Below are 26,019 nucleotides of genomic sequence, written 5' to 3'. Positions count from 1 at the left end.
GTTTGACACCACAAAGCAAATATATTGGTATTGTGGTTATGCCAAGTAATCCAGTCATGATGTGTACATGACTTTTCTCTTGTATGGATTAAGTAATAAATGGTAGTTCCTGATATCTACCGAGAATGGACCTTTTACGACTTGTGAATCCTAAACTACCCAACAGCCAAAGCCTTCGGGATTGTTTTCGGAGAATGGAAAGTCATGAAGTGCCAACTGGACTCCTGAAGGATCATTTTTCACCCTTCTATGTATCATTCTGTATCCTCATGTATTGTGTAATGAAGGTTGTAATACCTAAGTGATGTAACTGCAAAACTTTACTTTGGTTTCGGATATGTTTATGAACAAATTCTCCGTAAGTTAATTGGTATTTTGCTCTTGAAAAGGCAGCGGTATCAGGTAATCGGGATATACGCTAGAAATACCGCATGTAACACACACTGACTTGAGCCAGCAGACTGAATGACAAGACGCTACCAGTACGTCAAAAACCCAAACAAGTCTAATGATTACCATGTACAGATGGGAAAAACAGATCCAATAGTGACAGAACAAAAAAAAGTGATGTGGCTCTAAAGTGACATTCTCCTCTCATAATGTTATAACATTTTGGTAGAATATGCCATAATATTATCAACGCCGGGGTCCGATCTATGGGATAAAAATCTACTATACACAGCAGTGCATCAAGAGCATGTAGGGAAATATTTGGATTTGGTGGTGGAGGTCGTGGGTTGGGCATTTATTGATTAATTTGAACTATTTTGCTATACGGAGGGCCTTGTTTTTACTAAGAGTTGATCTTCTCTGGAGTGATGGAGGTACATCTGCTGACTAGAGCGGAGTTTGCACATGGACGGCTGCCTTGAGATGACTCTTTGTTCTGCTGTCTTAAGACGTATATCACAGACTTCTTTCCACTTTCAGGTGTCGGCAGATTCCAGCTCTTCTATGAATTCTACAACTCCACTGGTGAGGATCACTACGCGGCTCCTATCCAGCGCCGACACGGTGCTCCTACCAAACGTGTCCGAGTACGAGCTTCCTCATGATCCAAAGTGGGAGTTTCCACGAGAGAAGTATGCATTTCTAGTAGTATACTAATAGTATTTGTTTTATAGATGTAGGGGGTGTTATTTTTAAAGCCTATATTACATTTTAATGATTTTTTTTATATTATACTACTTTTTTATGCTTTGTATTAAGTCTTAATTATTTTTTCATATTTTGTTTTAAATAGGTCAATTTCCTGGTAATTTATCTTTTTAAGAAATAATTACACAAAATTTAAATTAAGTAAACTTAAAGGTGTTGTCCATTTTTGTAGACTATTTTAATTTTTTGCTTAAATGCATCTAATTGTATCTAAAAAAAAATTGGGTTTCAATAAAAAAAATTTGCCTTGTTTGCTTTTTTTTTTTTTTTTAGCTATGTTCTCCACTGGCTGCTGAATGAGTTAAATAGGTTGACCACAACTTTTACATTAATGGTCTATCCGTAGGATACCAGGCATACCCGTCGATCGGCTGGGAAGCACTTTTTTGTGGAGATGGCTGTCTACTTGTAGTGGTTGCTGCAGGGTACTACACATTCACCTCCTATAAAAAATAATTAGGAGGCGAATGTGCAGTACCAAGCCCCAACCACTGTAAGGAGGCAGCCAGCTCCATAAACAATTACTTCCGGACGGCAGCCACCACCACCCCGATGACAGCTGATTGACGGGGGTGCCGGCACCGATAACAGCTGATCAGCGAGGTGCCGGACCCTGGCTGATCAGACATTGATGACCTATCCTAAAGAAAGGCCATCAATGTAAAAGTAGTGCACAACCTCTTTAACTGAGAATTTGTCAGTAGGCCCTCTGACAACAAAGTTTTTTTTACGCTTTTAAGGCTACGTTCACATTAGCGTCTTTGGGCGCAGCGTCGTCGACGCATGCGTCATGCGCCCCTATCTTTAGCATGGGGGGCGCATGGACATGCGCCGGTATGCCTTGTATTGCGTTTTTTACGATGCATGCGTCATATTGACGCACAGACAGGGCGCAGAGGACGCTACTTGTAGCGTTTTCCCTGCGCTGAAATTCCTGCTCTGTGCGATCCTATGACAACGCATGCGTAGCAAAACGCTGCATTGTGTATTTGCGTTGTTGGTTGTGTTGCATCGCGTCGCTGACTCTGCGCCCAACGACGCAAATGTGAATGTAGCCTAACCTGTTATTTTTGAGCTCCTCTCAGCTGATTTATGATCATGGACCACATCAAAATTTAATATGGCAGTAAACAAAGGACCTGTAAAATCTAAATAGTGCAACATTTTTCGTGGAACTCAATAGTAAAAATGATTTTTAACATCAAATACATTCATTTAAATTAAAAATAAAGTAATAAAAAAAAGTATAAAATTCCTCCCAGAGGTGGCCAACCCCCAATATCAATATTATTTTGATGTACTTTATAGGTAAGATGTGTATCAACCAACATAATTAATATTATTTAACCTATTTTGCAGACTTGTTTTTTTTATGATTTTGTTGCTAAAATGTGTGATTTATGGGAATTTTTTTTTTTTTTAATAGACTGACGCTGGGTAAACCTCTTGGCGAGGGTTGTTTTGGACAAGTGGTCATGGCTGAGGCTCTTGGGGTTGACAAAGACCGACCCAAGGAATCTGTGACTGTTGCTGTGAAGATGCTGAAAGGTAAAGGGTGGGGGATTGATGCTTTTTCCCCTCTCAGTGGGGGATACCAGGTCACATTCCTGACCCTACAGATAAATCAGCAACCCTATCAGCATTGCTGCCCCTTTCTGTGATTTAAAGACAGCAGCTATGGAAAGACGTAATTTAGAGCCTCCCTGCTTTGAATTATGCAATCCTTTTTGCCACCAAGACTTAGTATGATTCCTTAGTCCTATGAATGCTCTTTTCCATTAAATCCCATCTGAAAATTATTTTTTTGCCCTGCCCTCTCATCAAAACCTTTTTCTACTTGGCTACAACGATTCTTATCCATCATAAAAAAAAGACCCTTCTGAATCCTACAGTTGTATAAAAGTGGTTAGTGGTGAGAAACGTCATTATTTTATAATAATGTGCAAAATAATGGTTTTCACATTGGGTGTTGTGTGTGTAAAAAAAAAAAAAAAAAAAAAAGAGACACCCCCCCCCACAGAAAAATAAGGAAAGAAAGAAAATTCTCGAACATGAAAATTATATATAACAAATTCCCCCCCATGTCTATATTTTTGTTGAATATGAAAAATTTTCAATAAAAATTACAACTATATGAAAAAAAATTCTTAAAATATGATAGTGTGAAAGTCAATAGTAATCTCTTTATGTTCTTATATTATTTTATGTATATTTCTCATGACTGAGTTTTAAAGAATAATCTTTTAGTTTTTATGTCATAAATCAATAGTACACATAGGAATAAGCAATTTTATAATATACTAGATTGTGGCCCGATTCTAACGCATCGGGTATTCTAGAATATGCATGTCCCCGTAGTATATGGACAATGATGATTCCAGAATTCGCGGCAGACTGTGCCCGTCGCTGATTGGTCGAGGCAACCTTTATGACATTATCGTCGCCATGGCAACCATTATGACATCATCGTCGCCTGGCGGCCTCGACCAATCGGAGACGCAGGATGTCTACGTCCTTTATGACATCATCGTCGCTTTGCCCGTTGCTGATTGGTCGAGGCCTGGCGGCCTCGACCAATCAGAGACGCGGGATTTCTACGTCGATGCTGTGCCGCTCTCTGATTGGTCGAGGCCGCCAGGGATTTCTGGCCAGGGATTTCCAGGACAGACAGACAGACAGACAGACAGACGGAAAAACCCTTAGGCAATTATATATATAGATCTTATCAGAGAAATCTGCTTTTTGTCTCCTCCTGGATTGATTTTTCACTCTCAACTCAGGGGGCAAAATCTGTAGTCAATGAAGACAGATTTTTGCCATTACTGAGATAAGAGATGACGGTTGGTGCTTTTAAAATTCTATGTAGACACAGACATTGACTGCAAGTTCTCCTGAAATGCCAGTTACAGTTCTCCATAGATTGTTATGAACACCAACTGTCATATAACTATTATTCCCAAGGAAATATACCAGCGATGTCCGACCGAGACTTACTCCTTTCTCACTGTTAAGAACACAAGACCACTTGGCCGAGCATGCATGAACGAGCATTTGGCCACCAGCTGTCTGAAGTGTATGGCGGACATTACTTGTTCCTGACCAAGACAGGCGTTTTTCCATACAAGATTCTAAGCATTTCACCAACTTATCCAAAGGCTGTGTTCACACAACCATCATGGCATTTTTTTTTACCCAAACCATCACTGGGATAATGTATCGATTTTCAAATTGATCCCAACAAATTATGAAGCCTCAATCAAGTTTCCTTTGTCGTTCCTGTATTTTTTTTTTATAGCAAAAAATAGTCCTGCAGGCTGTTATCTGTAATGAAGGCCAGATAAAGGTAGTCTGAAAAAATATTGTATAAGTATAAAAAAAATAAACTAAATAAGGAAAAAATTGTGGCTAAATAGTTATACCTACAAACCTAATCCTGAAATGCTACTGCCTACAACAATGACAAAATTTTCAATACATCTCAATTTATTCAGTATAGAATATGAGCACCAATCGCTCTGGCTGCTACCGATGAGGTATATTTATGGTTGTCAGAGGAATGTTCTGCTGTGCTGAATGCACCTGGGCAAATCATCAAGATCCACTGCTGGCAGCTCCCTTTGCACTTGCTGACCAATGACGTCCTCGATGGGAAGCGAGTCCGGAGGCGCTGTAGGTAGCAGGTTTAGGCCACCAGGCTGCTCACAGTGTCACCAGTAATATACTGGCATTGTTGTGATGAAGAACGGTTCCTCGGACACTTTGAAGAAATGGCAGTATCAGTGGCTGATTTATTGAAATAATCGAGAGGTTTTGAACATTTTGTTTCCATTTTTTACATATCAGTAACATGTCTATCCATCCGGTGATGTCCACAATTCTATGACTTTTCCTTCTCTGTGTTGCAATTTCAATGTTGAGGAGTTTGGAAATAATAGTATAGTCGTTGGATTGGCTATGTATAGTAATAAGACCTGCGGGCCTAATGTAACCCATCTAGATGATGCTACTGAGAAAGACCTGGCGGACCTGGTCTCTGAGATGGAGATGATGAAAATGATTGGAAAGCATAAGAACATCATAAACTTGCTGGGTGCATGCACTCAGGGGGGTAAGTGGCTTTTACGAACATAAGAACCTTAATTTTGTCACTAGTAATGAAAGGACCTGTTGCAGGTCATTAGTTTGGCCCAGAGTCACTAATGGGCGAAAGAGAAAGAACGCCCTGCAGTACATAAGAGGAGTTCAATGGCCGCCGGTCCTAAACTCTAAATACATGTGGCTTTGTGAATAGAATGGTGACTCCTGCAGGCTTTCATTTTTCCTTGGTCCTGTTATTAGCATACATGTTAATTAGTGAGCGTAGCGCCTGTCTGCCTTTTTCAAGTACATGGTAGTTATTAGTTAGTGAACTGTACAGTTATTAGTCACCTTGCATTCACCTTAAATGGTGTGTATGTATGTATGTGTGTGTGTGTGTTTGTGTGTGTGTATATATATATATATATATATATATATATATATATATATATATATATATGTATGTTTGTGTATGTGTGAATATGTATGTGTGTGTGCGTGTGTGTGTGTATGTATATATATATATATATATATATATATATATATATATATATATATATATATATATATATATATATATTGTGTTTGTATGGTGGATATGTGTTGTATGTGTGTATATGTGTATATATATATATATATATATATTAATATAAATGTGTGTGTATGTATGTGTATGCATCCTACTGACTGAACAATGCTATGTATTTGCAGGTACCCTGTATGTAATCGTAGAATATGCTGCTAAGGGGAACCTGCGAGAGTACCTCCGGGCTCGGCGTCCGATTGAGATGGAATACTCGTATGACATTAATAGGGTACCCGGAGAGCAGATGACTTTCAAAGACTTGGTATCGTGCACTTATCAGCTGGCCAGGGGCATGGAATACCTGGCATCACAGAAGGTATAATAAAGGGAGATAACTGCGCTGGGCGTACTCTCTTTTCATGGCTCCTCAGTTTTGTATTAGGAGACTGCTGGCAGAGTACAGTTATTACTTTTAATAATGTGTAATTGTCGTCTGTTAGACAAACTGTGTATCTCTGCGCTTAGTCATAAATGAGTGGTGTTACAGCACTAGTTGCAAACTAAATTGTATATTAAAGAGATATTCCCATCGTCAGGATAGAAAGTGACGTTTTTGAAGTATCGTGAATGCAGCAATGGGTGTGCATGTGCGACTTTCCTCACTTCTGTAAAAGTTACAAAGAACTCTAATAAAAGTGAATAGTGAGGGCCAGCCATGCCCGTTGGGGTGAGACATGGATATGCCATAGATATCTGATATGTCACTATTCCTTTAAGAGTTGTGTTCCAATTTATTTCCACATTCAATTAGTCGTAGAATAGTGGGGGGTATGATGTCATTACCGTATAGTCACCCACCCATCTGGTAATTCTGCTGTGTGTTCTTTTCTTCCCCAAAGTGTATACACCGGGACCTTGCTGCTAGGAACGTGCTGGTGACGGAGAGCAATGTCATGAAGATTGCTGACTTTGGTCTGGCAAGAGATGTGAACAATATAGATTATTATAAGAAAACAACAAATGTAAGTTATGAGGGTTGAAAAAAAAGTGTTTCCACCATGTTCCTTGTGATTAAAAGGGTTTCTGGGAGTCTAAAATTGATTACCATAGGCTACGATGATCAGATTTACAGGGGTCTAACAGCAGTAATCCCACTTATAAGTTGATAGGCGAGAACCTCGTTGCCTTTATTGTTACCAAACACCGTGTCCTACATTTTCCTGTACTGCAGCTCTTTTCAGCTTAGGCCTAAACAAGTCAATATGACATACATTCACAACAAAATGTATAAAACTCTGCCTGGTAAGCCGTGAAGCGGATGTAGTGCTCGCCATATCTCCGCGGCCCCTTAAGTCTGCTCATGTTGCGGGGCGCTCCCTACTGATCGGGTCTTATACCATGTGTCCGGTCACTGATGGACAAACACCTAAGAGGGCCCCTGTGTAAGACCAGTATATTGGCCCTTTTCAACCCAAGAGCTCAACATAATGCACAATTCCACTTGCTTTGGAGGTAGAAATGGGCCCCTTTACCCCTAGGGCCCCTGTGCTGCATCACCAGTTGCACCCATGATATGTCCTTTGAACCACTGGCAGCAATGATTATTATATTCTTCATCATCTTCGAGAGTAAATTGTTGTATTTCTTTTCTCCATCCAGGGCCGACTTCCTGTAAAATGGATGGCACCTGAAGCACTTTTTGATCGGGTTTACACTCATCAGAGCGATGTGTAAGTTGTGACATGGCTGCTGTCCATCTGGCTGTAGTATTTTTATATTCCCTTGGTTGTTGATTGATGGTGCACACTAGATCACAGTCTCGGGCTGTTCAAGTAGGATTACAAAGGGTTAAAAATTACAAAATGTCTATTTTTTTTATATTGTAAGACCTGTGCAGTGTGGCATTTACCTAACTGATCAATGAATGCTTAAAGCAAATCAGTCACCAAAGCGCACAATAAAAACAGCATGCATTACTAAATTAGTCTTAGCATATAAACCCAGAAAGCAGTAATTAAACTGCGAGCTCAATAAAGCGAACCAAAAAAAAAATCTTTAAAACACATAATTTATTATTAAAATTAAAAAGATATAAAATAACCACATTTCTACCTTTCACAGAAACGTACCCCAAAACAGAGAGGAATGGTAGACCACGGGCACAGAACCAATATAATGCAGCATACAGGAAAGAATGAATAACTAATTCAAACTACTATGCAGATTGTACCTAACCCTAAATGCAATATAAAATCCACAAATACAGGGCAAAGACCAGGCAAGACATGAAAGCTGCTATAAGGCATCCATATTGACGGCCTCCCTATAAGGGGTTAACATATACGTCTGTATGGTAATAGTCCGCAATAAAATTATACATTAAGTGAACCATAGTATTACCTTTCCCCGGGCCACGTATAAAGAGGCAAAAAGTGCGAGTGGTCTCACGGTATCCCCATTCGGCACCCCGACGCGCGTTTCGCCCACAGCTTCTTCCCGTCTTAGACCTGATAAGGCTGTTGTACTTCAAACATCATGTGAAAATGGACGTGTAATCTTTTTTTAAAGCTTTTACCTGGACTCTATAAGAAGCAATTTTTTTTTTTTCATACCAAAACAATTACAAAAGGGATTACACAGTTATTCTGACTCATAATTTAAGAGTAAGTACACCAGCCTCAACAGTTCTAAGATATCAAGTTAATGTTATCTTTAAAATGGCAGTTCTTATTCTTTTAATGGTAGTGACTCGTCTGGGAATGTTCTCTGGGGGAGGATTACACACGGGCAAAGGAAGCAATTGTCAGTTTTATATTATCAGAGATTAGAAAGGCTATGACATGACAGTGTGAATGAACAGTTAACTCTGTCACATGTTTGTATCATGAAGGCAGTCTAGATGTATGGAGGCTCCATACCTGATACACATACAGCTTGTATGGGCTCTGCTAGATAAATACATTGAGGTTTTTAACGCTTCAGCTTTTTGGAGACTGGAGTGAACGGGGAATGATTATTATGTTTAATTAAGGTATTTTTCCTTTTGTTTATAGCTGGTCATTTGGTGTGTTAATGTGGGAGATTTTCACCCTGGGAGGTTCTCCATATCCAGGAATTCCTGTTGAGGAACTCTTCAAACTACTGAAAGAGGGTCATCGAATGGACAAACCAGCCAACTGCACCAATGAACTGTGAGTGGTGGTGTGATAAGAAAATGCCCCAGGTTCTTGATCTAGCAATTTATCGTTAGGTTTCTGCTTCATCTGACGTAGATTATATCAAAATAGGTCTTACTGTGACACTTCAAGCTTTTTCCATTACAGCACTGTTTTTTTCCAGATCTGAGTTTGATTATGATGATCTAGTTATACCACTTATGATGGCAATCATTCATAAAGTGCTCAGGGTAGCACTATTTCTCTTTGATCCTATTTGTTTAGCCAGGAAGCAATGGTGTCCAGGAGGTCAGTGACCTCTTCGGAGATCAGATGTCTTTTAGCAACTTTCATCCAAGGCACCATCACGTCTCAACTAATAAAACCCATGTGCCATTCTTGATGGCGACTAGTGAAGATATTAACTGACTACGTAAAGTAGTAACGTATAGTGTCATGGGTAGCTTATCCGTTATCTACATTTTTGTAAGTTTGAGGAATCAGAAGTAATTCTCACAATCTTCATTAAGCATTCGGTGCATAGAGAGCATTCGCATAGTCCTTGTTACTCAAAAGGAGTCTTTCCGATGTCCTTCAGAAGTCAGTGACAAATGGTTAGGACTATGTTCTAAAAATTTTCCATTTTTTTTTTTGGTTGTATAAACCATTTATCATCTGCACCCACCATGTATTGTTTGGAGGCAGTTCTCATCAAGTAGTATCTGACACTACATGCATTATGCTGCCTACCGATTTCCAATCTACTCAACCAGTAGTGCGGTCTACTCTTATATCCAGGGGTGTCACTGTGAGGTTTGCAGTCTTGTCAGGGATGTCAAACTATGGAGAGCTTAAAGGATACCTGAGGCTTATATGAAAGAACTAATACTTTTAAAGACTAAAGACTTCTCATAGTCGGGTGCTCTGTTGGTGATTTTGCCTTGGATCTTACAAGCTAATACCCATGCCCTTCTACTCGAGATTGTTGTAAAATAGGGATGAAAAAGTGACTTAATTGGGGGCTGAGGTCATAGTTACAGACTGGTGATCAATATACTAACTCGTAGATTGCAATCACCCATTGCACGTAGGGTCTCACATGGGCGTCTACCTCCATAATGTACAGAGACAATATTACTCTTGTATTCAGTTTCATGTCTGATAAAGAATCTAGCCAAGAAGTCGCTTAAACATTTCCCCATGTGGTTTTGAAAAGTTTCTTTTTATCTTTCAGTGCTGTCAGTCCGTCTTCTAGTAAATCATCCTGATTAATGATGGTTGTTAAGCCGAAAGCCACAGTTACATCTGCTCTATCGGTCTTCTTTTGTATATCGTTTTACTAAACGTTTGTTGGCTCAATGATTAGCTTATCCTAATACATTACCATCCTTGGCACATGCAGATAATTTATTGGTCTTAGGATGTATAATGTATCCATGTGGAGTGTGCGATGTCTGACTTCCAGACCTCACAATGGTATACACTGTCTTCTCCGTAGGTACATGATGATGAGGGACTGTTGGCATGCCATTCCTTCCCATAGGCCTACTTTCAAACAGCTGGTGGAGGATTTGGACCGAATACTCACGTTAACCAGTACCGAGGTCAGTAGAAAGGAGATACAGTGAAACCTCATGAAAAGATCGTAACCAGACTTTGCTAAATCAGACTGATTTTCTGCTCCACCGTACCCTATGAATACTGACCATCTTCTTCGAGAAGACCACTTTCTAACATAATTTTGGGTGGTCATATTAATAAGGTTTCCTATTTGTTCTACTACGTTTTTGTAAATTCTAAGTATATTAATTGAATTTTCCATTCCCCCTTTTACAGGAGTACCTCGACCTCAGTGTCCCTTTGGAGCAATATTCTCCAAGTTTCCCTGACTCTTCGTGTTCTGCTTCCTCATCCGGTGATGATTCTGTTTTTTCTCCTGACCCTATGCCACATGAACCCTGCCTCCCCAAAATTCAAAATGTAAATGGCAGCGTAAATACATGAGGCACCTTGCGTTCTGCAGTTCGGCTCTAAGGAGCACTACCAATAGCACTGACTCATTCTGCAGAACGCCAAAAGCATGTGGACCTTTCTGTGAAAGTGGACACACGTGGTGGGAAGAGAACGCAGGGCAGAATCCACTGGTTTTCTTTTGCAAATTCCATGGGCGTGCAACAGCTGGTAAGAAGCGTGAACCCCAAGTGAATAATGAATGCAAAGAGACGGCAGGAAGAATGTGCCTGGTTCCAAGCTACATCAGGCATGGCAAGGCCAGCTACGCAGTTGCTCCCAGATGGATTTCTATGGACTCAAGGCTGATACACTTATTTCCCTGCCTTTCTTGTTAATTTTGTAATATTATGAGAAAATATATTCCAGCACCCTAGCCCCTTCCATCCTTCACCAGAGCACATATGCAGCATTATCGCTGTTGGATATAAATGTAAATATATTCAATATATGTACAAATATATAAATATATATTATATTTACAATGAATTATTTTTTGTATTGATTTAATAAAAAAACTAATAAAAAAGAGCAGAGAAATCTTTCTGTGCTAGACAGGAGCGCCAGTTTTGTGCCATGCTCCTTTTCTAGCAGAGAATGTCGGGACAGAATAGATATCTGGGATTTTGAATTCCTCGTTTTTAAAATATATACAAAATTTGCAAATGAACCTTTCCCTTCCCGTAAAAAACAGGTCAGTGGATGTTCTAAAAATGTAAGTAAAAAAGGGTCAACTTTTCTTATATTTCCCCATGGGCCCTGAGAATTCCACAAACCGTTCCAGAGATCTAAGGACTTTGTGCCAGTGGTTGACTTGGCGTAAAAAACAACAACCCAACTATGTTCAATACTATGAGATCTAAAGATTAAAGGCCTTATTGTAATAAAAAGATTTTTTTATGATATTTATGCTATAAATAGAAAGGAATGGATCTTTCTTTAAAGAAAAAAAAAATGTCTATTTGTTTCTTTTCAATGCAAATTAAATGTACTTTGTGAATAACGGCGGACAAGACCGAGGATATGTTTAGTTTGTAAATAAAGAGACCAGTTGCTACTCTATGATTTTAGTTTTTACCGTGTTTTTACCAATGGTTTGTGAATGGAAATGTGGAACATCTAGACATGTAGATTGTGATAACACATTAATCTCATCACCCTAAATCATGAATCGACCCTTCTTTTATGTACACCTTATTGATGCTGCACAGAGGGTCCATAGCCTTAAGAAATGAAGACCTTTCCACTGGCACAACCCTTTAGTTGGACCATGGACCATATGTGAGTCTACTGATGTCAGAATTTTGTTGTGTCAAGCTCACTTGAGAAATGTATGAAATAAAGTTCTTAAGTAAAACTTGTTTTGATCGTGAGAACAAACTTATGTGATTATTTATAAAAGTGGGTTAACAAGTTAGCAAGTATATACATATTAATGAGCTGCAAATAAGTCCTTATACCACATGGGGCAAATGGAGAAACCACAAATAATAGTAATTATAAGTAATTATTACTTGCGCTAAGATTAAATGTGTTAGAAAGCTAGGAATAAATAGTGCATATAGTTAGGCCGGGATAAAACTCAAATTTCAATGGTAATAAGCATGAGTAGTCTGTGCATTACTCAATAAAATCGAGTGGAGTGTACCTGGTGTGGATGTGAAGAGGTCAACATCTTCTTTATGTTCTCCGTAATGTCCTAGGTAATCTTTCTTTTGCCAAAAAGGTTTCCAGGTTAAGTGTAGCAGGCAAGCAGCAGCTGCTGCAACCTATATAGACTTGATGTAGTTGGAGCGCTGTTCCGGCCGGTAACAAGCGTTCAGATGTTGGGTCCGGCATGTGCAGTGCATGATACCTGCAGGACCTACGTGACGTATTGAGTCACGTGACACTCGCGGTCATGTGATGATGACACGATGAAGTACGGTGGACACTTGGTACCAAATTCGTACGCGTTTCTATCGTTTTCCTTCCTCAGGACCCAGTGTATTGACCCATGTCAATTGGGCACTGACATAGATAAAAAGGGCCCCCGTACAGCACCAGTATATGGGCCCTTTGCAGTACAATTGTTCTGTCTATGAGACAAGCTGATTTTGAGATGGATGTGGGCCCCCTTACCTCTTGGGCCTCTGTGTGGCTGCACCAATGAAATGCCCCCCTGCAATGAGCGCATGTTCTTGGTTTGAACAGTCATTTTCTGCTTGCAGATTCTATTTAAGCATACAAATCCTATATCACTAATGTGGGACTTGGACATGTCCATTAAGCTCATTTTCACTTTCAATGAACTCCTATAAAAGCTGCTATTGCCTTACAGTATAAATTTGTACTATCCAGCTTTAGGGTGTGCCAAACTAGGCAAATACCCAGGTCCTTAGATTCCTATGAAGATCCACAGGAGCACCCTGTATTTACTGCTAACATTTAAAAATAAATATTTAATAAAAACTCTTAAATCTACATTTAATTGGCTCATTGAGCCATCAGTGAGTGGGGGCTATTTTACTGGATGCCTAAGGCACCATCTTCTATGAACCAGGCCAGAATACAGTGTACATAACAGGTTTACTGGGTGGAGTATTAACCACTTCAATATGTAGACATTATACATGTTTAATTGTAAACCTAAAGAGATGAACTGGAATGTAAGTTGTGGTGTCTGCAAAAAAGCCATCCCACCACGTCAAGGTGACCCTATTCAGGATGGTTCTAACTTCTAGTATTAAAACCTTATCATATGTCAAGTGACACAATGTGAATAAGGAATGAGACCTGGCTAATTGACACCCAGCCATGGGGAAGTATAGGATTGTAATGTCCAGCTCAGGGAAAAGAGAGGACACACCCATACACTCTTATTTGCACAGAGTGCAAAAAAACTGAAACAAAAACCTAAAGAAATAAATTGGGATATAAGTTGGTGTGCATGCAGCATGGAGGCAAAATAAAAAACAAAAATAAATATCCTGCAGCAAATAATTAAATAACTAATACTGCATGAAGATAATGTAGTGCACTTAGTTAACATTTTATTTTTATTAAAAAGCATAAGTCATCACGTCACGGTGACCCTTTTTAATACGTGTAATGCTTCTATATATATATTTATATAAAATATAATAATACTAGAGGTTTTAATATTCGAGGCTAGGACCACCCCGAATAAAGTCACCTTGACATGGTGGGATGGCTTTTGCATTTTTTTTTTTTATTTTTATTTTTTATATTTTCATACACTATTGCTATTTATTTACTTACTGCAAGGCATTTGCTTATTTTGCTTTTATCTAAGGTTTTGTATATTTAATTGTAAAGTTCTGTGGAATATGTTGGTGCTCTATAAATATAATTATTGTTCACGTGTCAGTTGCTTCAGAACTGAGCCTGAAACTTTTAATCTATTGCATGGCTGCTCTGTCCACATATCTTTTTGCTTATTATTTTTCTGGCATCTTGGTACATGTACGAGATAACTGTTGGCTCTGATCCTTCATCTTATTTCTCTGCCATTTATTACTAGATGGTGATGCAAGCCTAAAGCTTAATGTGTTCATACCCCCATTGTTCTACATGGAGCCTCGCCCTCCCTACAGACCCAGCACGTTTACTCCCAGCAACTCCGAAGACAAGAGAAGAAAATGAGGATTTATGGAATCGCTTCTAGGTTTCTGCAGGGAGGGAGAGCGGGCAGCTTGTCTAGACACGCTCACCTGGCAGCTGACTAGTACTCTGTTCAATCCAATCTAAAACTATTTCTGAGATCAACAAGTATAGGTATGTGCGCACTAGAGCTTCCCCACTCTACTGACATTCATTGCTCTATTTAAACGGGCATTCCATGGTTATACATTTTCACTTTAAGAAGTATTTTTAAACTTTTTTTCAGTTTTCAATAATTATTTGTGAAAGCCGGAGCAATTCAAAATTGCTGTCTTCGGCCCCTTCCTTTTCCAACCATGCTGTGAAAAGGCGTGAGCCAGACTAGTCTGTTGCAGAGCATGTGCAGAACGAAGTATTAAAGTCATGCATACATCATTCACTGTATAGAGAGGGGTGACTTATAGTTCTTTGCACTACCCCAATGACTGGAAGCGAACAGTTGGAGGGAGGATATAACTTTATTTTCTTCCTGTAGCTGCTCTTCCTGTAAGCCTGCCAGATATGATTTAAATGTTAATTACCTACAGATTACCACTATATCTGCAAGTAAATAGAGTTTTTGTAGGGGTCAAGTATTCCTTAATGTACATTCTGAGAGTTTTCAAAGTATATTGCAAATCGACATTACAAACATATCCTTAAAAGGGTTGTCCAGTCTTAGGCTACAAGTCTGCAGTCACTGTGTGACTTCAGACTTGTGAATCTTCACATCAGCCATATGGTGCGCTGTGATGATATTCCAGTGCCGATGGAGAGCGCGGCGGGCATGTGACCACAAGTATGTGATTTGCATATATGCGGTCATGTGCTGTGCTCACTAGATGTGCACAGCCTTGCGCGATGCAAGTGTATTGAGGGAAGGCGGATGAAGTCTAGTCATGATGTGGCCAGAAGTATGCAAATCACATACTTGTGGTCACATGACTGCCCACTTTAAACGCCAGTGAATCCTCTCAGCACACAATGCACGTGATGTGAGGATTCACAAGTCTGCAGTCTAATAGAGTGACTGCAGACTTGTAGCCTAAGACTGGAAAACCTCTATAAGCCCTCATTTAGCAGATGGAGATTGAATAATTGTTCTTTTGGTCGCTGTTGAGCTGGTATATATCAGTATACTTTTTCTTCAACGGTCTGCGCTATTATACACACAGGTATTGTGCAAAAAAATATATAGAGTTGTGTGAAAAAGTGTGTGCCCCCTTCTTGTTTACCTATTCTTTTGCATGTTTGTCACACTTAACTGTTTCAGATCATCAAGCACATTTAAATATTAGACAAAGATAACATAAGTAATCACAAAATGCAATTTTTAAATGGAGGTCAGTATTATCAAGGGAAAAATAAATCCAAACTTACAGGGCCCTGTGTGAAAAAGTGATTGTCCCCTAAACGTAATAACTGGTTGGACCACACTTAGTAGCAACTGCAATCAAACGTTTGCGATATCTGACAGTCTTCTACAATGCTCTGTAGAAATTTTGGCCCACTCATCTTTGCAGAATTGTTGTAATTCAGCCACGTTGTGGGGTTTCTGAGCATGAACCACACCATCTCAATCAAATTAAGGTCAGGACTTTGAGTAGGCCACTACAAAGTCTTAATTTTGTTTTTCGTCAGCCATTCAGATATGGACTTGCAAGCGTGTTTTGGATCATTGGCCTGCTGCAAATGTGCTTTAGCTTGAGGTCATAAACAGATGGCCGGACATTGTCCTTCGGAATGTTTTGGTAGACAGCAGAGTTCATGGTTACATTTACCACAGCACGTCTTCCAGGTCCTGAAGCAGCAAAACAGCCCCAGACCATCACACTACCACCACATTTTACTATTGGTATGATGTTCCTTTTCTGAAATGTTGTGTTTCTTGTACGCCAGATGTAATGGGACATACACCTTCCAAAAAGTTAGACTTTTGTCTTGTCAGTCCACAGAGTATTCTCCCAATAGTCTTGGGTATTATCAAAATGTTTTCTGGCAAAACTAAGATGAGCCTTTATGTTCTTATTGCTCAGCAATGGTGCAATGATTTTCATCTTAGAACTTTGCCACTTTGCTATGTAGGCCATTTTTGCCCAGTCTCTTTCTTATGGCGGAGTCACGAGCACTTGCAGCGCCCCAGAGATCTGGTCGTTGCAGTATGACACTCTGCCGCTAAGGGGAGTGATAATACGTCTGATGGCACTGAAGGAATTCTACTGACCCGGTATCACCAGCACACATTACACTTCACACTCCGGCCACTAGGGGGAGAAAAAGGCTTTATTTATTGGGCCGCTCCTCACACTAGTAAAACTAGGGGTTGGATAGGAAGTTAGTCAGAAGCTGACTGGGTTGGATTCAGGCAACATCCCGTGGCAAGGGGTGTTGCAGGGAGAAGACACAGGGGGGTCCCTGTCGGGCGTGGGAACCTGGCAGGTGCCTAGCGAACAGAGCAGAACGTTACGGAACCGCACACCCCGTGGCGGTATCCTAAGAAAGTGACACGAGGGGAAGGATATTGTGGAACAGTGAGAAACGAGATCAAGCACAAAGGAGATCCAGTAGGAGTCATGCCGTGAGACCGAGGCAACATCCTACTGCGGCGCGTAGCCGGTGGCCAGAACACCGCGGGAGTAACTGACTCTAGGCCTTACTTCGAACTCCGCAGGACAGTTAATTATAGGTTGGCTGTCTACCTTAAATTTCATACGAAGACATAGGGGGCAACGCTAGGGTCCCGGAAGAGCTCTGAGCCTTCCCGTCATACGGGTGCATCCTAGCCATAACATACCTGGGGGACAAGAAACTAGTAACATCTGGAACAAGAGAGAGAGAATTAGAAAGAACGAATGAACGAGAACAGAAGTTGTGAGGACTATTCCGAATGCTCAGTAGGGTAGCACTACAACACACAGGCTAGTGGTAGGCACTGATTTCCACCTGCAAAGGGAACTCTGGATGTGCCCATCGGACCGGCCGGTCTCAGATAGCCCTGTTAAGCGTGCTCTGGATTGAGGATCCTGAAGTCTTCAGTAAAGAGGTAAAGAGACTGCAACCTTGTGTCCTCGTTATTGACTGCACCTCACACCATCACCATCCACCTTACTGGGAAGCCCTGGGGACATACTTCACCTGTGGGAAGGTATACCATCCAGCTGCCATTCCATCACCCCAGCGGACCCCACAGCAGCGTCGGTCACCCTGACCGAACACCACAGGTGGCGTCACGAACCCCTGATAGACTGTACCACCTTTATTGGACGCCCCTTAGCAGGGTCGCGGACTGGGTCTAGCCACCGTGACAGCCTCAGAACCGAACCAGAGAGGCCCGGTACCGAGAACTCGTGGCCCTGTGTCTGGGGGCGCTTCACACTGACCTTAACTGAGGCAAATGGGTCCTGCAGTTCTTTGGCTATTGTTGTGGGGTCATTTGTGACTTCTTGGATGAGTCATTGCTGCTCTCTTGGGAAGAACCTATTCCATGTATTCCAAAACTTGCATGTGACTTTTCTCTACTTTGTTAGTCATCCATACATTTTAACGTGCTGTGTGTAAAATGTGTAAGGCATGCAATAGGGGACAAGAAGTGGAAGTGCTGATGATGGTGCACGCAGATACTGAGGACATGGGGCAGGTGCGACTACGCCTGTTGCTGGAATACAAGAAATGCCCATTTACAAGACATAGCGTCATGTCCCACTTTCCAGGGAGACCACTTCTGAAGTCACACCAGTGTGAACAGTTAGTCAGTTGGATAGCAGATAATGCTTCCAACATGCTTGGCAGCACCACCAAGTCTTCCACATCGTCTAGTCTCACCAGCCAACAGTCAGGATCACTTAATCCTCACCCTAATCCTCCTTCCTCCCATCATGTTGAGTTCCAGGAAACCAGTGATCCAACACTGGGACACTGAGGGGCTCATCATTTCTTGATTGTGGCTTTCTCACCCTGCATCTTTCAAGAGGTACGGAATAAGATGCTGTGTAGTGATGCACAAAACTTAGAGCAGCCACAGTCAGAAGAAGATAACTGTGGGGAACGGCAAATTTTGTTTAAGGAGGTAAATGATGATGAGATACAGTTGCCGATAAGTCAAGTTGTTGTTAAGTCACATAAGGACACGTTCAGATCAGTGTATTTTCAGTCATTCAGATCAGCATATTTTCTGTCGAACAGAATATAGACAACACATCGACCAATAAAAAGCCATGTGCAAGCGCACATAGTCCACAAAAATCATGGCATGCACTATTGTGGTCCATTTTTTAGAATAATATATGAAATAGTCAGCTCCTGCATGTGTCCGTGATGAGTAATTTGTGGACATGACTGGCTCGATTTTAACTTTTACTTGTGAAGATAAGAAACCTCGTAATATAGTTTATTACAGAAAAATGCCTTTTCTCCACCAATCAGGCCCATCTCCTGCTGTAATCATTCAGAAAACTAGCTGCTATGATATTTTCCATACACTACACTCAAGGAGAAGAGAAGTTACTGATCTTGCTATCCCTATCTTTAACAAACACAGAAGCAGCAGCATTACACATTAGTAATAAGCATTGTAGCTGTGATTCCAGCACTAGGATGAAGCAATAGAACACTCACTAGGTGCTTCAGATGATGCTACTCTCCCTCTGTCTCCCTGCAGCTACTCCATTTTCCCATCCACCTTCAAAAGATTTCTATAGTCAGAAGTTGTAACCTAATCCCTAAATCACCACTAAATTGAAGATCTAGTATATTTGTCAGGTTAATTCTTCTACACGGTTTGACTTTGAGCACTCTGGAGGTGGGAAACTCTCACTGTTCCCCCTGGTTCTTTTACTCTAGAGTCCTCACAGTCAGACTAGATTCACATTGAGTTTTCTGAAGAAGTTATGGAAGTGGATTCACTCCTATTCCTCTCCCCCTAATAAAAATGAGAAAAACTGGTATAACTACTCTTAGAATACTCATCCTAGATCATTCAATGAAAAAACACTCTGATGTTCATACTACAGTTATTTGAAAACTCTGCTCAAAACTTTTCAAAGTTAAGTAAAAGAAAACTGCATAAAAGACAGATAAAAAGTTAAACCTTTATCATTAAATCATAAAAATGGGACAAACAGCCCGAAACACAGTGTCTGCAAATTGAGATACTGATTTGGCTTTTTATCCTAAGTCATATTGCACGACTCGTTAAAGGGTTGATTGTGACTTGTAGGATCGCTACTTCCAACAGGTGGCGCTATAGAGTTCAAGTCCTCTTTTTCTCAGAAGAGGCAATTTGCATATTAAATTTCCCAGAGGAGCATTGCACGGCGAATAAGCCTCCTTACCTTGACAAGCCAGAGCTGGTATGTCGCTCTCCATAAGGGGAAACCTTGCCCCTTAGACCCCAGGCATAAAAAAGGCAGTTTTAGATTTGGCGCAAAATTCATGAGTCGCGTGTGCCATTTTGATGAATTTGGCACAAGTAAGATAAAACCACAAGTCAAAAAAGAAGAGTGACTTAAAGAAAAACGCAAAAGATGAATCAGGCCACAAAAACATTCGAAAAGATGTCTTTTCAGGAAAAACACCATTTGCATTTTTCTTTAGAGTAGTCTTGTAGCAAAAACTTAGCGGGTACACCAGCATCTAAAATACTTTTTGTGCACATACCCTTACTTTAAAATCATACTCAAGGTTTTTGAACTTCCTCTTTTGTTAAGAGAGAGTTTCTGCTCTGAAAACTCAGCAAAAAAGCTCAGTGTGAACACACTCTAAGGGTATGTGCACACGTTCAGGATGGCATCAGGATTTGGTCAGGATTTTTCATCAGTATTTGTAGCCAAAACCAGGAGTGGAACAATTAGAGGAAAAGTATAATAGAAACACATGCACCACTTCTGCATTTATCACCCACTCCTGGTTTTGGCTACAAATACTGATGAAAAATCCTGACCAAATCCTGATGCAATCCTGAACGTGGACACATACCCTAAGGCTGCCGTCACACTATCAGTATTTGGTCAGTATTTTACATCAGTATTTGTAAGGCAAAACGAGGAGTGGAACAATTAGAGGAAAAGTATAATAGAAACATATGCACCACTTCTGTATTTTTCACCCACTCCTGGTTTTGGCTTACAAATACTGATGTAAAATACTGACCAAATACTGACCGTGTGATGGCAGCCTAACATTATAGTATGTGCACATAGAGTTGGGTTGGGAGACTCACTGGCCAGTCCGTGCATTACAGTCTGATCTCAGACCAATTTATACAGATGTCTGAATGCTCCCTATTTAATAGTATAGCGTAAGAGACGTTGGCGACGGAGTTGCAGCAAGAACTATGTGTAGATAGCCTAAAATCGCCATCAAAAAAACATTATAAAAACTCTTAGAAATCTCTTCCAATTCATTGTATGGGAAATATACGGTACTTTTCTGTTCACATGAGTTTTTTGTTAGAACTTTTTCTCCCTGAACAATTTCTCCCATGGGTGTAGTGCAACTTGCTAACTGTTTTTATTGCCTTTCATTGATTACTTTCTTGTGCTGACAATCTTAAACAATACCTTTAGTAAACTTACCCTTTTTTTTCTAGGTTTCATCTAGTGTCTAAATCATTTCTATTATTACTGTGGTTTCGCATTATTCTACTCCAAGTCTTTGCTTGCGTAAATCTATTACCAGAATATGTTTTGAAAAATGACTGATGGAAAGAAGAAACTAATGACTGTCCAATCAAAACGCTGCAAAAAAAAAAAAACAAATCAGGAAAAAACTCTTCCAGAACCTCTTCATGAAAATAAAATCTTCTCCATAAACTCCTCAAAAAGTATGTTGACACCTGGAGATTTTGCCACATTTTTCCTCGCATGTTTTTGCCATGGAAAAATCGCAACGTTTTACAGTACGAGCAAAGTGAATGAGATTTCGGAAAGCACATTCACACTCTGCTTTTTTTTTTTCCTTGCAGATTTGAAAAATCAAAACATTTTTTAAATCTGCAGCAAGTCAATTCTTTCAGTGTTTTTGTAGCACGTTTCATCCATTCAAAAAAGTGAGCAAAAATGTACATATTTTACATAGCGTTTTCCCTGCCAACACTTTGGTTTTTGAACCAGGAAAAAAAAAACTGCATAAACACCATGTGTGAACAGACCCAAAGGAGATTTTCTTGAAGCGGTTTCTTCTTAGAACACTATTTTTTGGATACCTTAAAAAAAACCTAGTAGTACCTTCTTCTAACACCCGGTCCTTCTTGGGCTAATTTTGCTTGCAGATCCCATACAAAAGGGACAGAAGGTTCAGTGCACTGGTACTAGGGGACAATATCGCTTTCAGACAGCCAACGGGCTTTGCCATAAACATGTGAACCAAGAGTATTTCCTTATATGACAAAAACAAATTATAGAAACGTGTACTTTTAGTGTATTTATAAAAATGTCAATCATTCAAATAAATGAATGTTGTGATAAAATTATTAATAAAAAATACAATTTAATTCACTGTATAACTTGTGTTTCCGTATTCCCGTTTTTTTCATTACTATTGTTTTGTGACTATAGACACACTAGAGCCAGGTGGCACCTCTACATACCCACTGGGCACAGAAGAATTCCCATACTCCAATGTTAGCAATTCCTTCACACAAATTGACTGCCTTGGGGTTTCTTCCTGCTGCATCGCATAAACTCGAGAACGCTGCCAGGCAGAGGAAATGGAAGGAGCTTTGTGCTGAAGACAGTTACTTTTTTTGGTCTACAGATTCTGTATTGTATTCCAGTCCCGTGCATGAATACCGAGCCCAGAGACACAGTTGGTCATTTGTTAAATTAATGCTCCGTGCCCACCAGGTGTGTTGGGACCAGAGAAAGGGAGAAGTAATTAGTAGGAGAGACTGTCTGTCCTAAGAATGCAGGGTATGCAATTTTTATTTTCTTATATTACATTACAAATACAGATCATCCTTGGGAAAATATTACTCCTGGCACTTTGCCTGGTAACTACCTGCATGTGCTTGCTCCTATCAATCTGATGAAGGCAGAGAGAGGAGAACCTGGCTTAACCCCAGTGACTGTTCAAAAGCTGAAAAAGATGAAACGCGTTGGCACATGGAATTCAAACAAATTATTTTTTTAGTACTTTATTCACCAAGTAAAATATAAGTGATATGAGCTACTCTGTTATTTCAGGTGCAGAGCGGCAAACAATGCTGCTTATCTGGGGAATGCTAAAGGCACATGTCACAATTAATGGCCTCCATGCACGTTAGACTAACGATGACCAATCCTGCAGACATCGATACTCTAATGTGCATGGGGCCCTCCCGACACTCCCCACACATGTTGGCAGAGAGAAGAATCCAGCACGTCCGATTTCAGACTGCTGATTAAAGATGAGCGGATTGATATGTGGAGGATGAAGTTTGAGTCCCTGAAATTCACAGTTTATGCAAATTTGAACACTTTGAAATTCAATTTGCTGTTTGCAAAAAAGAAATGGCAATCTTGCCAGCCGCCATTTCCCACACTGCTTAAGCATCAGAGTGCAGTCTAATTTTTTGCGTGGTCGCGTAATGGCCTGCAGCTTTCACAGCTTACAGAGCTGTACAGTGGTGATCAGTACCTGGGCTATCAGGAGCCATCAGAGATCAGCAGAGCACAGTTTGTACAGCAGAGTCGTTTTCCATATACAGAATTATTGTTTTAGTCTCTCTCTTCTGTAGAGCGTAAGCTCTTATAGTTACCAGGGTCCTCTCTCTGTCCTGCTGAGCATAACCTGTTATGGTCACAGGGTCCTATCTCTCTCTCCTCCTGTACATTATAAGCTTTTAGGGTCACCGGAATCCAATATATTTATCTCCACCTGTAGAGTGTAAACTTTTATGGTCCCTGGGGTTATATCTCTCTCTCCTGTACAGTGCAAGCTCTTACGGTCACCGAGGTCCTATTTCTCTCTCTCTACAGTAGAGTGTAAGCTCCTATAGTTAGTGGGATCCTCTCTCTCCTGTAGAGTGTAAGCTCTCATCGTCACCGGGATCCTATCTCTTTACCTCTCTCCTGTAGAGTGTAAGCTCTCATCGTCACCGGGATCCTATCTCTTTATCTCTCACCTGTAGAGTGTAAGCTCTCATCGTCACCGGGATCCTATCTCTTTATCTCTCTCCTGTAGAGTGTAAGCTCTCATAGTCACCGGGATCCTATCTCTTTATCTCTCTCCTGTGGCGTGTAAGCTCTCATAGTCACCTGGATCCTATCTCTTTATCTCGCTCCTGTAGAGTGTAAACTCTCATCATCACCGGGATCCTATCTCTTTACCTCTCTCCTGTAGAGTGTAAGCTCTCATCGTCACCGGGATCCTATCTCTTTATCTCTCACCTGTAGAGTGTAAGCTCTCATAGTCACCGGGATCCTATCTCTTTATCTCTCTCCTGTGGCGTGTAAGCTCTCATAGTCACCTGGATCCTATCTCTTTATCTCGCTCCTGTAGAGTGTAAACTCTCATCATCACCGGGATCCTATCTCTTTACCTCTCTCCTGTAGAGTGTAAGCTCTCATCGTCACTGGGATCCTATCTCTTTATCTCTCACCTGTAGAGTAAGCTCTCATCGTCACCGGGATCCTATCTCTTTATCTCTCACCTGTAGACTGTAAGCTCTCATCGTCACCGGGATCCTATCTCTTTATCTCTCACCTGTAGAGTGTAAGCTCTCATCGTCACCGGGATCCTATCTCTTTATCTCTCTCCTGTAGAGTGTAAGCTCTCATCGTCACCGGGATCCTATCTCTTTATCTGTCTCCTGTAGAGTGTAAGCTCTCATCGTCACCGGGATCCTATCTCTTTATCTCTCTCCTGTAGAGTGTAAGCTCTCATCGTCACCGGGATCCTATCTCTTTATCTCGCTCCTGTAGAGTGTAAACTCTCATCATCACCGGGATCCTATCTCTTTATCTCTCGCCTGTAGAGTGTAAGCTCTCATCGTCACCGGGATCCTATCTCTTTACCTCTCTCCTGTAGAGTGCAAGCTCTCATCGTCACCGGGATCCTATCTCTTTATCTCTCACCTGTAGAGTGTAAGCTCTCATCGTCACCGGGATCCTATCTCTTTATCTCTCACCTGTAGAGTGTAAGCTCTCATCGTCACCGGGATCCTATCTTTTTATCTCTCACCTGTAGAGTGTAAGCTCTCATTGTCACCGGGATCCTATCTCTTTATCGCTCTCCTGTAGAGTGTAAGCTCTCATCGTCACCGGGATCCTATCTCTTTATCTGTCTCCTGTAGAGTGTAAGCTCTCATCGTCACCGGGATCCTATCTCTTTATCTCTCTCCTGTAGAGTGTAAGCTCTCATCGTCACCGGGATCCTATATCTTTATCTCGCTCCTGTAGAGTGTAAACTCTCATCATCACCGGGATCCTATCTCTTTATCTCGCTCCTGTAGAGTGTAAACTCTCATCATCACCGGGATCCTATCTCTTTATTTCTCACCTGTAGAGTGTAAGCTCTCTTCGTCACCGGGATCCTATCTCTTTATCTCGCTCCTGTAGAGTGTAAGCTCTCATCATCACCGGGATCCTATCTCTTTATCTCTCACCTGTAGAGTGTAAGCTCTCATCGTCACCGGGATCTTATCTCTTTATCTCTCACCTGTAGAGTGTAAGCTCTCATCGTCACCGGGATCCTATCTCTTTACCTCTCTCCTGTAGAGTGTAAGCTCTCATCGTCACCGGGATCCTATCTCTTTATCTCTCTCCTGTAGAGTGTAAGCTCTCATCGTCACCGGGATCCTATCTCTTTATCTCTCACCTGTAGAGTGTAAGTTCTCATCGTCACCGGGATCCTATCTCTTTATCTCTCACCTGTAGAGTGTAAGCTCTCATCCTCACCGGGATCCTATCTCTTTATCTCTCACCTGTAGAGTGTAAGCTCTCATCATCACCGGGATCCTATCTCTTTATCTCTCACCTGTAGAGTGTAAGCTCTCATCGTCACCGGGATCCTATCTCTTTACCTCTCTCCTGTAGAGTGTAAGCTCTCATCGTCACCGGGATCCTATCTCTTTATCTCTCTCCTGTAGAGTGTAAGCTCTCATCGTCACCGGGATCCTATCTCTTTATCTGTCTCCTGTAGAGTGTAAGCTCTCATCGTCACCGGGATCCTATCTCTTTATCTCTCTCCTGTAGAGTGTAAGCTCTCATCGTCACCCGGATCCTATCTCTTTATCTCTCACCTGTAGAGTGTAAGCTCTCATCGTCACCGGGATCCTATCTCTTTATCTCTCACCTGTAGAGTGTAAGCTCTCATCATCACCGGGATCCTATCTCTTTATCTCTCGCCTGTAGAGTGTAACCTCTCATCATCACCGGGATCCTATCTCTTTACCTCTCTCCTGTAGAGTGTAAGCTCTCATCGTCACCGGGATCCTATCTCTTTATCTCTCACCTGTAGAGTGTAAGCTCTCAT

The 26,019-nt window shown here is 40.9% G+C and overlaps 1 protein-coding gene across 2 annotated transcripts in view; it reads left to right on the top strand.

Annotated features, from left to right (window-relative positions):
- FGFR2 (fibroblast growth factor receptor 2) overlaps positions 1–11,988 on the top strand; it is a 92,032-nt gene extending 80,044 nt beyond the window's left edge. For both annotated transcript variants that reach the window (XM_069753663.1, XM_069753662.1), the window contains exons 10-18: positions 931–1,082; positions 2,585–2,706; positions 5,156–5,266; positions 5,947–6,137; positions 6,661–6,783; positions 7,421–7,491; positions 8,815–8,952; positions 10,415–10,520; positions 10,753–11,988. In XM_069753663.1, coding sequence (XP_069609764.1) covers positions 931–1,082; positions 2,585–2,706; positions 5,156–5,266; positions 5,947–6,137; positions 6,661–6,783; positions 7,421–7,491; positions 8,815–8,952; positions 10,415–10,520; positions 10,753–10,920 — 1,182 coding nt within the window. In that variant the 3' untranslated portion in view covers positions 10,921–11,988. The remainder of the gene's footprint in view (positions 1–930; positions 1,083–2,584; positions 2,707–5,155; positions 5,267–5,946; positions 6,138–6,660; positions 6,784–7,420; positions 7,492–8,814; positions 8,953–10,414; positions 10,521–10,752) is intronic.
- The last annotated feature ends 14,031 nt before the right edge of the window (positions 11,989–26,019 follow it).

This window comes from Ranitomeya imitator, chromosome 2, assembly GCF_032444005.1.
Source record: "Ranitomeya imitator isolate aRanImi1 chromosome 2, aRanImi1.pri, whole genome shotgun sequence".
Classification (NCBI taxonomy): domain Eukaryota; kingdom Metazoa; phylum Chordata; class Amphibia; order Anura; family Dendrobatidae; genus Ranitomeya; species Ranitomeya imitator.
Note: the sequence above shows the minus strand (reverse complement) of the source record. Positions and strands in the feature narration are given on the sequence as shown.